The sequence below is a fragment of the Anarhichas minor genome, unplaced genomic scaffold (assembly GCF_050575085.1).
Source record: "Anarhichas minor isolate MPS153535 unplaced genomic scaffold, ASM5057508v1 ptg000017l, whole genome shotgun sequence".
Lineage (NCBI taxonomy): Eukaryota > Metazoa > Chordata > Actinopteri > Perciformes > Anarhichadidae > Anarhichas > Anarhichas minor.
Genome location: NW_027466463.1, coordinates 10,596,010 through 10,610,948, shown reverse-complemented (window position 1 = coordinate 10,610,948; position 14,939 = coordinate 10,596,010). Strand labels below are relative to the sequence as shown.

General features: G+C 45.4%; 1 protein-coding gene across 3 annotated transcripts; it reads right to left on the bottom strand.

Moving 5' to 3' along the window:
* Positions 1 to 94: 94 nt before the first annotated feature.
* Positions 95 to 14,893, bottom strand: katnip (katanin interacting protein). Of its 3 annotated transcripts, XM_076093464.1 has the most exons (29): positions 14,670 to 14,893; positions 14,001 to 14,118; positions 12,765 to 12,853; positions 12,313 to 12,479; positions 11,790 to 11,902; positions 11,575 to 11,676; positions 11,282 to 11,422; positions 10,802 to 11,042; positions 10,403 to 10,528; positions 10,095 to 10,246; positions 9,725 to 9,831; positions 8,881 to 8,977; positions 8,567 to 8,776; positions 8,155 to 8,292; positions 6,351 to 7,212; positions 5,455 to 6,222; positions 5,160 to 5,368; positions 4,821 to 4,899; positions 4,561 to 4,738; positions 4,271 to 4,436; positions 3,948 to 4,114; positions 3,796 to 3,860; positions 3,544 to 3,654; positions 3,092 to 3,231; positions 2,866 to 2,967; positions 2,614 to 2,774; positions 2,228 to 2,254; positions 1,820 to 1,905; positions 95 to 1,705 (listed from the first exon to the last, which is right to left on the bottom strand). In XM_076093464.1, the coding sequence occupies exons 2-29, from the start codon at positions 14,010 to 14,012 to the stop codon at positions 1,647 to 1,649; spliced, it is 4,875 nt and encodes a 1,624-aa protein (XP_075949579.1). In that variant the 5' UTR covers positions 14,013 to 14,118; positions 14,670 to 14,893; the 3' UTR covers positions 95 to 1,646. The 3 variants fall into 3 exon arrangements, with proteins under 3 accessions (XP_075949579.1, XP_075949580.1, XP_075949581.1); XM_076093465.1 differs by lacking the exon at positions 2,228 to 2,254; XM_076093466.1 differs by lacking the exon at positions 10,403 to 10,528.
* Between the last annotated feature and the right edge of the window lie 46 nt (positions 14,894 to 14,939).

Genomic DNA, 14,939 nt, shown 5'->3' with positions numbered 1-14,939 from the left:
CTCTTCACGGTGAGCCGTTCATCCCACCACAGAGTATTAGATACCTTTGTGTTGGCTTGATTCAGACCAGTGTGGTGTCAAGTGAGGACAAACCTTTTTTTTGTTTTTCATTTTTATTTTATTCATTTCAAATAAACCTACATCAAATATACATATTTAAACAAGATTAGAAAAATTATTAAATATTTCAAAACACTAAATGTCACACATACAATAATAGCCACCACCCTACAGAGCAGGACTGAGAGCAATAATGACCATTGTTGCTGTTGGACACGCTGAAAATATATAAAATAAATACATAAAACTGCATTTCATATACAATTACTCCCATCGTGAGTAAGGGGTATGAAATGTATTGGGGTACATTTCATGAAGCAGTGAAAACTACTCCAAACTCAAATATAAGATATATAAGATGATAACAGCTCACTTTCCCATGCAAGTTAGTACAGTAAATATTGAATGAACACCAACTACCAAGTAATATAGTGAAGGTAGAATCAGATGAATCCCTTTTTAATGATCATTCTTCTCAATTTGAGGTAAGGTTATAGTATTTGCATATTAGAAGTTGCCTGTTACTGAATCTACTCAAAATCAAAATTGGCAAATGTAGATTTTTTTTCGATTTCCAACCAAATGTCTAAAACAGCTTTACTGGCTCATGAAATGTTTGCCTCCATAATAAATTGGCTTTCTATAGCAACTTCCATAAAGGTCACTTGGATTGCAAACTATTCTTTTTTCTTTCTACCTGATGCCAAGCAAAAAAAAAACACACTGACCTAATTTTGTTAAGCCAAATATAGATATCGAATATTCAAGTGTGTGAAGCTTTGTACGGCTTCAAGTTGAAATGTACAAAAAAAAAAAAATCGGACCACTGTACTTTTTTCAACTACGAGTGTAACCACTTTCAAAAAGGTGAAAAGCTCTCTGGAAGCACTTCCCCAAGTAAAACCGTTAGGCTTGTAATTAGTATTAGCCAACTGATACAAACCATTAATAGATATAAAGTAGTGTCTGCATAGCATTACGACTGGTTGGTGTACCGGTGGGAGCGAGTGAGTTCTCAGACCCATTAGGCAAAGAGCCGATCGTCTCGGCTCATCAGTGGATACAATTCATTAATAACAGTAGCGTTGGCCACATCCTGATGCGAGAGTGTCTTCATGTGGCCTTGGAGATATTTTCTTTTAAGTATTTGCACACCACAAGCAGCATTTAAATATGCAGCACAAAAGTCACAAGTAGCAACCACAGATATAGTGTTGAGTACTAGGCACAATAATAGACTGATAAAATGCAGCCTCGCAGGTTTATCCTGGCACTGTGGGAGGGGCGACCGTACAGTACATGTTGAGGATAACGTGTCTGGGTGGGGAAAGGAGCGTGATCCAACCATAAAGTGGAATCCTGCGCGCGTGCGTGTGTGTGTGTGTGTGTGTGTGCGCACAAACCCATTGTTATCCGTGCAAGCTGTTCTCTTCAGTGTGGACCATGTGAGCCACTGACAAGCTGCCATTGCAAATAATGGCTGCTTTGGTTTTTAAGGTGAGTTAAAGTTGTCAAACGTCACCCTCTAAAAAGTGGGCTCAAACCGTCAGTCGTAGTTCCTCCGTTTCAGTTCTGCTCTCTGTCCGTCAGTACCTCCTCTTTCCATGTTTCCCACCGTCAGTCATGCAGGTTTTAGGCCGAAGAGCTGCACCGAGGCACAACAAATGTACTGTTAAGGTAACTTACTGATGGATGATCGACATGTTTGACAAGCACTCTGTACAAAAAACCTCCAAGTCCAGTTGTTCCCCTGACTCACCTGGATCTGCTGTCTGCTTCTTCTTGTTGTGATGGACTATCTGATTCTCATTGGTCATCTTCACGTCCTGGTCCTCCACATAATTACTGCAACACAGCGAGAAAATGAAGACACAACAGACACACGTCAGCACAATTGGTTGAGCTTATGAAAGATGGAACAACACCAAAACGGAGGGTTTACTGGTAACAAGGCTTGAAGCCAGCGGGTCCAGGCCTTGAGACCAAAGATGGAGCTAGAGAGGTAAGGAAGGAGGGGGGAACAGACTGGGGCATCACAAAGTCACGCGTGTGGTAAGGAGGGTGTGGAATGGCTGGGGGACATCTGAGGTCACTGGAGGAACCGTCATTACAGGGATTGACCACAGGGAGGTGCTGACACGGGGCTTTCACAGGCTCTGTTACTTACTGTTGGTGGTGTCTGCTGCCACGGTGGCTGAAGTGGAGAAGAGCACATCTCTGTTCAAAACAACTCATCACTTGGGACAATGGGGTTGAATCTAACCGTCTTTGTCAATCCATCAGTTTCTCTGTTTTAGACTTTGAATTGAATATCAAATGGTCTTGAATTAATATGAGTAATTAACAAGTAGTCAGTCATCGGCGTATGACCATTTGGTGCTGAACTTTACACGCAAACTGCAGGACAAAGCCTAATTTAGGTCTACGATTAACAAGAACACTGAAAGGCAAACTATGCAGATGCTTTATTTTGTGGTAAAAGGCATTGTACAACCAATCGGCCATGAAACCAAGAAGTCGATCATTTATCGACATCCTAAAAGTACAGGGTACCTGATGACGGTGTTCCTCTCACGGTGTGCAATGTAGGCATTGTCTGTGAACAGGATGGTGTGGTAGAGCACCACTGGATCACAGGTAGGCAGAATGCCTCGTGCCACATGGCTCACACTGTCCAGGATGCCGTTGTACACCAGGAGGTCGTCCACCAATAGCTGTTTACACAGAGCGACACACAGGTTGCTGCTTCAGGTCCAAATATAAAAACAAGTGATTGCTCATCTCACAGCAGACAGAGAGGCTTACCCCAAACTCCCTTACTCCCCTTTGTGGTGTCTTTGAGTAGTTCCACAGTTTGATCATGGACACCGTCACTGGCTGGTCGAAGATGACGTACACACGGTTGACCTTTGTGGAAACAATCAATACGTAAATGTCATGGAAATCTCTCCTCTGTGAGTGTCGACTGAATGCGCTCGCTCTCTCTCTCTCTCTCTCTCTCTCTCTCTCTCTCTCTCTCTCTCTCTCTCACCAGCCCAGGGAGCACCGGGGCCAACCACATGCATCTTCCATCGTGGGTACTGTTGACTCCATCTATTAATTTATCCGGAGTCCTCACATCACCGCTCACATTGTCCAGTATGTTCACGCTGTCTGGAAAAGCAGCGATGTCTGGTGGACATAATGTTGAGGAACAGACAATAAATTCAAACTCATTAATACTCCAACAGCTATTGCTCATCGTAGACAGCATGCATCCTCTTTCTGAATCTAATGTCAACTGCGTCATAATTATCTTTGCCAATCCAAAATTACAGCGACATTTCCAGTCGTCACGCCTGGAAAACTCTAGATACCCCTAGATGGAGAAGATTTGTAAATTTATACATTTTAGCTATCAAAACTCAATGTTTATGGATTTACACAACAAGTCTTAACCGCACAGATGCATGAAGGTCGATGTAAGCTCATAAGAAAGGATACTGTTGTCACTGAGACTGATCTTCTCGTGGTTTTGGTCATAAAATTCAAGGCCGTTGAGGCCGATGTAGTACGGGTCTCCCCAGGTTGTTAACAGCTGCAGCTGAAAGGTGACTGATGGGTGAAGGTCAAGGAATATAACAACATGAAAAGCACTATATATAGCATTATATATATATACCCTCTGAGTTTGAACTTTATCTCCCTCAAATATAGTGCCAATAAACACAAGTGTCCAACGCATGGTCAGGATACAGCCACAAGGCATGATGGGAGATTCATAGTCCATGCTGGCCTTTTCTTGTTTCTTAGAGCGTCCTCTGAATTAGAGACAACGACATTATAAATTAGCAAGTGCAGTTTTCAAACTTTCTCAAGTTCATGCTAGTTAAATGTGTGGCTCCTACTTGTGGAAGTCCTCTGCACTCTTGTTGTCGGTGGACGTCTGCAGGAAGTCTATGAAGAGGATCTCCTGGGCAAAGTCAAAGTGACAGTTGCCTGGTCCTTTCCTGATCAGGAATCCCTCCGGAGGAGAGATGGCAACATCATCCATGAACACATGGACCACCTTCACCTGAATGTGGAAAGCTGTATGTTTGATGCGTTTCCTATAGTCTCCTGCATTGAAACTTTCTTGTTAAATACAAAAACTAATAACTAATCCATGCCCTCCAAAAACATAACTTGATCTCTGGCTCCACCTGAAGCAACAGACAGAAAAGTGTCTCACCCCTCTGTAAGAGTCCTCAGGGGACTTGTTGTAGTTCCAGATGCGGAGTCCAGCGATAGTCTGGGCCTTGTTGAATGTCATGTTCAAGGTGTGTGGCTCTCCATAGGAGAAAGGGATCAGCCACATGTACTGGTCATCAGTGGTAATGTTGTGGCCATCTATAAGCCTGGGTGAAGAAAACAGACATTGAAGGCTGCGCCAGACATCGTAATGATCTGAACTAAGATTCCAGACGTTTCTCTGAGAGCGGGGTTTGGGGAAGTAAGGGTGTAAGAGCGTGTCAGGCGTACTTATCAAGCGTGCGCAGGTCGTTTTCGTACTCAGGCAGGTCGTTGAGGTCCCCGGGAGAGGCCGCCATCATGCTGAGGTCTAAAGGTAAACTCTCTCCGTCCTTCCCCACCACCTCCAACCCTGTCAGGCCCATGTAGTGGGAGTCCCCCCACGTCAACACCAGCTCTAGTCTAAGGCCTGGGGGAGGAGGTAGGCCGTCATTACAAGTATCCAAACAACAAACAGAGCACCGATCATGTGACGCCGATTATCTACTCACACTTTCCAGTGTACATCCCAGGAATAAGCTCCAAGTTCTCCTCAGACTGACTCGCAGTGGGGTTGAGCTGGAGATTCAACTGAGACAACATGTAAACACATTAAAACTATAACAGTATTGTTGATGGCTAATTTACTCTGAATGCCTGTTATACTGTCTTTCCTCAGTGTCTCTCCCCAATGTGGAATGCTGAACACTATTGGTTCCTGCACAATGAATTTTCATTTAATTTTGCTGAACAGGTGGATTGAATATTCAGGGTCTTTGTTTTGTTATTACTGTGACAGGTGGAAAAAAGGCAAAAAACCTGCACCCACTGCCGATAAGGCCTGTACTTACTTTGAGGTCTTCTTCTCGGAAGCCAGCCTGTGTGAAGGGCCTTTCCTCTCCCTCTCCATCAGCGGTGCGTGGCCTCTGCAGCTCCTCCTCCGCCGCCAGGCTCTCGGGACCCTCACCTTCACTGAGGAAGGTTTCATCATTACGAGACATAGCCTCCAGGATCTCATCGTCGGTAGTGAACAGGATGGTGTCACCAAATTGGTCCAACTCTGAAGTGACAGCAGAGTGAGAAAAAAAAAAATGGAAAACACACAAAGGAGCATGAAAAACTTGTGAGGCTGTTGTGTTCAGCTACCTCCAGACAGGGTCCCAGAAGCCTTGGCAATCTCGCCCCTGAAGATGCACCTTCCATCCAGCAGCATTTCCACCTCCTTCACGCCTCGGAAGGAGTGAATGCGTGACTTGTTGTAGTTCCACACACGGATCATGGCCACCTGGTACGGAGCTCCAAAGTCCAGGAAGATGGTGTGGCTCCGACCAGCGGTGAACGGCGCCAGCCAAAGATGCATGTCATCCTGGGTGCGATTAACGCCGTCAAACAAGTTGCTGACCACACGAGGATCTTTGCCGTACGCAGGGAGAATGTTGATGTCTGGTGGGTCAGCACGGATGTGAGCAGGTCGTAGGGGCTCTCCACTGGAACTGAACACCTCGAGGCTGTTGAGGCCCACGTAGTGGCGATCGCCCCAGGTGGACAGGATGTTGAGGACCAGCCTTTGGCCCTGCGGCAGCACAGGGATCTCGAACTCGTCCTCCCGCTCCATGGATGGATCATCATCAAGGTCTTCACACAATGCCCCCTGAGCGGTGAAGGGGGAATGTGGGCTCCTGGGTGCTGTGGAGGGGTTGACTGGGACTGTGGGTGGACCACGGCCCCGGCGCTGGACGAACTCATCAAAGACGTCGCCTTCGAAGGCCATGTTGGAGATGCGTCCACGCTGGAATTGGTTGAATTTAGTAAGAGAGTCCCAGGACTCCATGAGGGTGTCATCCTGTTGGCTGTGCAGCTGGGCCGGAGAGGTGTACTGCCTCCTGCTAGGGTTCACCAATGACAGTGGCTCCTCTGGAGAATACACAAAGATTGATGTTATTTACTAACAAGCCAGGAGAATTAGGATAATGATTTGTTGAGATAATCACATATAAAGGTGTCTCTTTGTGTTTCAGTATCCTAACTTTAAACATCCCTACCTGTGTTTAACAGTGCAGTAGCTCTATGAAGCTGCTCCTCTGTCTGCCTGGCAGTGACTGCACTGTTTCGAAATGAGCTCCTGCGTCCGCTGATGGGTCTGTCCAGCTTTTGCTCTGCTAGCTCCTCCAGCAGGTCGCAGCTCAGATCCAAAGAGTCAGCCTTCCACGGACCCCCATTTGCTGTCCTCTCGATCACCCTACACACTCGGCCAGGGTTGCACGGCAGCTCCGGGAGCATTGACGATGACGAGGCTGAGGGAGATTTGGGCTCCGCAGAGTTCTGAGGCACCAGCCACAGGGGCCTCTCCCTGCTAGCCTCGCATCCCTCTGGAGCTCCTCTGATCAGGGGCTGAAGCCACTGGGGGGCCACCCGTGAGGATGACGGCTGGGTGGTGACCGTCTGCTCCATGGGTGCAGGCTGCTCGACCTGCTGCCTGAGAGAGAGAGGCTCCTCTGAGACAGACAGGTCAAAAGAGTTTCCCTGGGTGGAGGGGCGACGAGCGGAGGAGGAAACCCCCACTGGTGAAGGAGTGATGGGTGGTAGCAGTGTATGTGGGTTCTCCTGCATGTCTATCATAGCCTGGCCTGCGTCTGATGGCTGCTGATTCCAACTGTGGTGGTGCTGGGTGCTGCTGCCCTCCCCACCCTTCCTGTCCTCATGGTGCTGGGGGCTGGTCCCCCGTAGATTGTGTCCTGAAGACACGGGGCTGGAAAACAAGGAGTCTGAAACCTGGAGATCCTGGAGGTCGATTGTGGTGCTGTAGTCAAAGACGTGGTTGCCGCAGCCCTTCTCCAGCTCACCTTCAAACACCAATGTGCTGTTAAGGTACAGCTTTATATGCCGTGCACCAATGTCAAGATCCTAAAAAAGAAACGGAACTTCAATTTACTTGAATATACAGGTTCAAAAAAACATTTGACTTGTGATACAAAATGCCTAATTATTCAGGATTTGGATATCTGACATCTACACATAATACCTTTTACATAACTGAGTAAATCAAATAAAGATATAAACAAAAAATGCAAATTAATCAAAAGGAAAGTATTTGTCATTTCATATTATGTGATACTTTGAGTCCTTAATGATTGTAATTCCAGCAAAGCTACAAAAGCTGCAAACCAAAAATGCATAAAATCCCCAAAAGTATAGCACTTGGGGAATTTCATGAATGTACAATTGATATTTACCTATTTCTCACATGCAGAGCAAGACTTCTCCAAGCTAGCAGTAATTAGCACTCTCACGGATACGAAGTCATGGCTCCCATGAAGAAATGGCTAAAGCCCAACTCCAATCTGCTTAATCCCCGAGACAGTAAACTACTATGAATTTAGGTTAACCTAGAACCTATTCCCCACCAACAGCTCCTTACCTTCCAGGTTCAACACAAGTAACTCTAGCTGTGGTAACATAGAAAGAGATACGATGGGGTGTTTGTACCCCTCTATGAACAGCAGTGAGAGGCAGAAGCCCACGTCCCGTCCCCCCAACACTAATCCTCTCGGGCTAATCTCTCACTGTTCCACATTTGGACAGTGTGACTGGCAGCTGAGCCAGCCAATGTTAAAAGAGAACCACCCCCCCCTGACGGAACCACGGCAATACATCCGCCTGCATTATAGTGACAACACACAAGCATGTTGGATTCGTGCGCTCTAGATCTGCAGACAGCGAAATGAATAATCTCTGCACTTGAGCGAGGGATAAATCAAAAACTGTGAGGAACAGATTACACTTCAGTTGAACAAATTACAATTCTTTATAATCTGTAATCCCACATAAACAAAAAAAAAAACATACATTGAGGCTTCTGTTGTAGTTCCAGATTTTGATGAGAGATATTCCGAAGTCTGGGGAGCGCTCGGTGTTCCTGATGACGAAGTAGAGCTGGATGGGGGGGTGGAACGGACACGTCCACATGTGACGCTCACTGGTGGTCTGTCAACCCAAGAGAACAGACAAATGTCATCAAATACTTTCTCCATGTAAATAGTGAGATTCGTTCACAAATGTTTGGAGCAACCTCAAACTTGTATGTAATAGGCCTTTTACACACCAGACAGGTGTAAAAGGATCGCAGCCTCCTATAGAGGTATTCAAGCTTCAGAGCCCTGTTATTGTGCACGTTTGTTTACTGTCATGGGACACTAAAATGGAACAGACTCATAATGAATGTGCTTTCCTGCTATTATCGGTCTATTGAATGGCTCACCTTCAGCTTTCCATTGACAAGTGCCCCCAGATTCCCGGGGTAGTCAGCGTTTCTGATGTCCAGGTCGTGAGGAGACACGTACAGCTTCTTGTTTCTGAGGCAGAAGAACTGCAACTCAGTCAGCCCGACCTGCAAAGAGCTCCCCCAGTTCGACAGGATCTCCATGGTAACATACAATGCAGGGGTGACCTCAGCCGAGGACAGGTTCCTCTGCAATGATAACACAAAACAGCCACAAGTGCCTCTGTTCACGTATGCGTCTATCACACCCAGTAGTATTAGGACTCTTCATTCTGGCGGTGTTGCTGACTCACCGGCTGCTTGTTAAACTCGGTTTTGACACTCTGAGGTATGTTGTAGCCGGGTCCTGCTTCAAGTTTCTTCAAGGCTTTCAGCAGTTTCTGTGGTTGCCTGAAGAAAAAGGATGACATCCTCAGCTCCACTGCTTTGTCTATGGCGCCCGACCTTCATATTAATGGTGAGAGATGGCTGAGCACTGTGGTGGCTACGCTGATAAATATTTCTTCAATGTCAGAGGGAGTACACACCATAAATCTCTGTAGCGCTGCCCCCTCTTAGTCGACTAATCGGTTGTTTTGGTTTAAGTAAATTTAGATTGGTCATTTGTTAAATGCTTTTACATGCTGAATCATCAGTTCATTTCTGGTAAACACACAAATTAAGGTGGTGCTTTTACATGATTCATTGTGGAAAGACCATAGAAACAGAATAGGAGTAGAAGAGACATTCCCCAGTCAAATCAACGTAGCACGATGATCAGAGCAGCAACCATTTCTATATGTACCACTGCCATTGCGACCATTGTAGCAGGCTTAGTTCCTCACTGAGGTGAGGTTTGGTAGACTGAAACAAGCAGTGGAGTAGTAACGTTACAAAGAGTAGAGAGCATGAGCAAGTCAAATTTAACAACGTATGCTTCATCCACACACGCTTGTCATAGCGTAGAAAAGCACATTGCTATCGCCAGATAGATAGTATACAACTTTGTTCGGCTAATTTTCTGTAACCATCGTAGCATAGGAATTAGCAAGCTCGCTAGCTAATTAGCGGACTAATGAAACAACACTTTACAGCCTTACTGACGTGCGCTGTCACCGTAACTACTGTGTATCTTGGTGCAATATGCTGTCATCATACCCGGGGCCCATGAGCGTAATTCTCTGCATGGCCACAGTGACACTGCTCTCATCCTTGTTGTGGCTGTTGTGGTGCACTGAGTCATTCATCATCTGGTGGCCCCTGCCCTGGATTAAGAGGAAGCAGAATAGAAGAGTCAGACATCCATAAGCTTAAGAGGCAGAGTTTACATGGAAGCAACACTATCACACAATTTAAATCACATATAGTACATGTGTAGAATTTTGTGTGGGCAGTAACATCAGGGTGTATAATATAGGGCCTCTAAATGAGCATAAAAACAACTGTTAACAGAGAAGAAAAGGGGTTTTAATAATTAGTGGCCTAAATTGATTAGAGGTGGGACATGTACAGTGGGGGGCAGGCAGACCGTGTTGCGGCTGAAGAGCTCCGGACTCTGCACAGGGTCGTGTTCTCTCTGGATGGCCTGGCGCACCCTGCATGCCATCTCCTCAGGGTCTCGCTCCTCAACAGAAGCCTTTCTGGCTGCCAACAGGGGCCTCTCCGGCCGACTCCTTGGCCCTTCAGCAAGAAGCACACATCTATCAAACCACAATCATGCACCATGCTATCTAACAGATGGGCTTTTCTACAGAGTTTTATTCTAAATTGGGAAATCTTCCATTTGTGGAATGTAAACTTTGAATTAAAGAGCTTTCAAAATATTAAAAGACTCACTCTGACCATCCCAGCTTTCTTTGGAAGGGGGTCTATCTAATGTTTTGCTCTTCACCAACACGGGCTTGGTGGGTATAAAGGTGTCAGTGTGTTCTTTCCTTTTTGCAGATAGTTCAATCTTACGACCTGCAATAATGGAGAAAATCAAAACTGAGGATATTTTCATATGAGGAATATATTGTGATATTGTAAATTTGCAGGCATAAAAGGGCCATGGGCTGGCTAACGCTTGCTAACACTTGAACTGGGCATAGACAGCTAAACAACTTGCCTATTCTCCATGTGTACAGATCAGTGCTGATGAAGCAGATATGGAGGAGATTGAACCACTCTGGGCAATTAAGACTCACCCTAGGAATCAATACAAATCTACATATGAAAGTGGATGAAAAAGCCTACCTTTAGTTGAGGGTCCAAAGTCCAGCACAATGAGGTTTGCTGAGTCAAAATGGCTATGGGAGCCGCTGGGCCGAGGGTTGGAGGAGGACTTGGAGGACGTGAGAGGCAGCCCCAGTTCGTCCAGACTCTCAGTGCTCTCCTCCCTCTCAATCTGCTCTTCCACCCACTCCTCGTCCGACTCCTCCCCCGCCGAGCCGCGGTTGCTTCGCCGCATGCTAACCTCCAGGCTCCGACGCAGAACCTGGTTTACAAAGGTCAGCGTTTACGCATGCATCCATGCACACGGTGATCAGTGTAAGAACTAAGAACTAATGTACACACATGCATGCTGACAGTTTAAGCATTCCCTTGATTTGTGTGACTACCACGGAAGTAACGTCATAAATTCACACCCAGGGGCATGAAACTAATTAAGATGATTCACAACACCTCAGGCAACCTTGACAAGATGAAATAAAACATATTTCTTCTTCTGCTCACCTTCACTTCCTCGAGGTTGAGAAGTACCTTCTCGTTGTGCTCCTGATTTGCTTGGCTCTCATGCCTGGAGCTGAAGGAGGGCGACACCTTGCAGTTGTTCCTTGGGGAGCAGGGACTACGAGACGAGCGTGGACCGGAGCTCTGTATGAAACAAGGTGATTAGATGAAGGGGAAATGGCAGAGACGGAGGGATGCTAAGTAGTACACACAGCTGCATCTGACACATAGCCCCTCCCCTAAAAAAAACACCCACACAGACAGGCTTAGTAGGCATTGTCATGTCTTGACTCTACCTCCATGTCTACGCTTTCATATGGCTCAAAATCCTCAGAGTAGCGCTTTACTGGACAGATCCGCAAACTTGGTCCTTCCTCGGTTCGAATTCTGACAGAATCCTGCATACAACAAAAAAAGAGGAAATATTTAACATGTGTACTTTCATAGGAACATATTTTTGATGCTGCATAATCAAGGATTAAATATATTAAGTAGTTAGAAGCCCCTATACCTGCACCCATTCTTTCCTCTGGACTTTCACTGGGGCAGTGTGGCTCCTCTTCCTGTGGGTCTGCTCCAGATTACGGCCGTCTTCAGTTAACTGGTGGGCACTTCGACAGGCATCTGACGATGAGTAGCAGCACAGAAAGGAACATGAGCAGCTTGCAGCAGACTACTGCCTCAGGGGAGAAGGAAAACGCAGTCACATACGCAGATGGTCCACACAGCACACAGAGGAACTGTCACTATCATTTATTCACTGGGACTGGACAAGGGATCATACCATACACACTACAAGCTGAGGAGTGGTGGCTATTAGCTCATGCTCCATATGGTTTGAAGATGACAGAAGCAACAAAATATGAGTAATACGAGTATGAGGTGGCGCCTTCCATTCCAGTGTAAAAAGGATTGCCTTCTAGAGAACAATATTTCCTTCTGCGCAGTAAAGAAGGAAAACAATAATGGAGGTCTTATATAAGACTGCTACTTTTGAGTGTCTATAGGTTTATTTTGGTCCAGCAGCAGCATACCTGCTGTACGTGCAGGTCTCGAAGCAGGTGAGAAGGTGACACAGGAGCTCTTGGGCTGCTTCCTATTGGCTTCAGCATTGGCTCCGTTAAGATAAAGTGAAAAACCTTGCTCAAGCTGTTCCAACTCAATCTCCCTGGAGTCTTTGACTTTAAGGCGCTTTAGGATCCTGAGGAGCAAAGAAAACGGGTGAATACATCTACAATTATAGAAATCTGGCCAACAGTGTATCACATGATTGAGATGGCTAAGATTCAGGACTCACAGGAGGACGCCAACCATTTTTAAGCTATTCTGACCTCCAATCTACTACATTCCACACACTAATTTAGTTCCTCTCAAAGCAAAGAAACCAGTGCTCCTATGTGGCAGCACTGAAAGCCATGGAGGAGTTCCACATCTCCTCTGTGAAAACTAATCTGTCTATCCCCAGCAGCCTGTGATCACACTTCACCTGTTTTTGTGCTGGAGGGCGATTAAATATTCATCCAGGGTGTCGTCCACAGCAGAGGCTAGCTTCTCTCCTTGGCACTTCTTACTCTCCTTAAAGAACACCAGCATTAGTACACACACACACACACACTCACACACAGAGTCAGAAAAGCCTACATCAGCTATTTGAGGAAAACAGATCGTATACACAATACACCTCATTGTTGCACTAGTACTCACAATCACGGACTACAATCAATATCCACTGTATTCTGTACATCACAAAAATGCAAGCAAACAACTTGCTCCTCCAGTCGTCTTGAGTAAATAAAACATAAATGCAGCTAATGCAATGTGTCAAGATGTTAACGTTACATAACAGATAGACAAAACATATTTATGCAACTTGGGCCAAGATCCCTGTGGAGACACTCCCAACACATTTATGAATCCATGCCATGTGAAATTCATGCTCTCCTTAAAAAGGTGGTGCTACCCTGTACTCATTAGGTGTGAGCACTACAGTGGTTACACAGTGGCTGGAACAAGAGCTACTTTATCTTGCAATAATGTGTCCTTGCATAATACATAAAGCATCGGCCTTTCAAAGAACCTTGCAGTGACAATACGTGTCACAAATCTATCAATCTATCATCAGTTAAAATGTCATATAACTAGAGAGCAATGAACAACTGACCATTCTTGTTTATAAGCCACACTTGACAAGATGTTTTATTGTAAAAATAAATTAAATGAATAAATACATAAGCCAAGATCCAAAAAGTGAGGGTCCAGCAGCAATCCTCACAATGCTGGACTCAATAAAAATGAAATCATCACATTAAATCATCAGATGTCTGCCTGCTTCAGTCTTAAAAGGCCTTTACCCAAAGCCACTGGTAAATTTGACGGATGTGTGCGTCTTGGAAGGAGCATCAGTTGTCTGCATAACACAGTCACCTACAGCTCATGCCATTCCGTGTTTACAAACCATCATGCAAGACGAGCAAGGAAATCAGAAAGCCCTTACTTAGTTTCTACAAGTCAACTAGGCTACAGCATCTGTCAATATCAGAAGAGAAGCAAAGAACATTGAATGAAGAATAGAAAGTACTTGTTAGTGACAGAGATTAGAGACAACTGCTGTAAAATATGACTGATTGACCCGAAAATCAGAGAGCTTCTGAATGGTGTCTCATGTCGAGTAATGTGACAGATGATGCGAATTTGAGACCGACAGAGCAGATGAGTATCTTACCTCGTTATGCATTGTGTGGCTGCAGATAGTGCTGTTCACACAACCCTATCCCATATTATGGAGAGGCTCTGTGATCCTCCAAAGATATCATTGTAATCTGTGTTGAGTTTGATTTCCACTGCAGAGGGAGCACAGATGAGAGAGACCCAAGGTTACCTGTGACATGAAACCTAAATTACCTTTAATGCAGTTCGTTTCAAATGTCGCCCCACCCGCTGGACAATTCACAACTAAAAACACATCATATCCGCTATTTCCAAGCCGAACGTTGACGTTACCCATCTGATTATAGCCCATTTGTAACAGCTTGACGTTACATTACCCTGACGTTACGTGCAGGGTATTTACAGATGTGTGGTAACGTTTGCTAATCATATTTATTCATATGACCTTAACAGCTAACACGCCTGACAGTTCTGACTGTTAACATTGAACGGTTAGCTGACGGTAGCAATACGGGTTAACGGTTTATCGCACAAATTATCTCCGGAGGTTAGCTTGTGTCAGAGACAACGTTAGCAAGCAGTTAGCATTGACGCTAATAACAGAGACTCAGTAGTCTGCGTTAGCATGTAATAAACACATTAAATAACACAAAATCAGGCTTTTGCTCTCATATTCTCGTTAGAACCAGAGTAAAAGGTGTACAAGTATTAGAAAACCACTTACTGTCCCTGTAAAACTATACTTTGTTGGCCATTATCTTTGAAATTAACGAGTTTTCCTGTGTTTTCTCATGTGTCCAGTCAGTAGTGTTGGTTAGTAACCAGGATAGCTGTCCACCAATAGGGAGAGCCGCATCGGTGTTAGACACGCCCCTAGCCTGTCCGCTCTCTGACTGCTGCTCCTCGCGCCAACATCCAGACAGACAAGCCTGCACAAAACGCTGTGCTGCAAAAAACGCTGTGCTGCAAAAAAACACACCTTTGAGGAGCAGTG

Excerpts from the sequence above, each read along its gene's own strand:
- katnip (XM_076093464.1), bottom strand. Across the intron at positions 3,655-3,795 it reads TCCCATCATGCCTTGTGGCT|TCACCTTTCAGCTGCAGCTG; the intron begins GTATCCTGACCA and ends TTCACCCATCAG. Across the intron at positions 3,232-3,543 it reads GATCAGTCTCAGTGACAACA|ACATCGCTGCTTTTCCAGAC; the intron begins GTATCCTTTCTT and ends TATGTCCACCAG.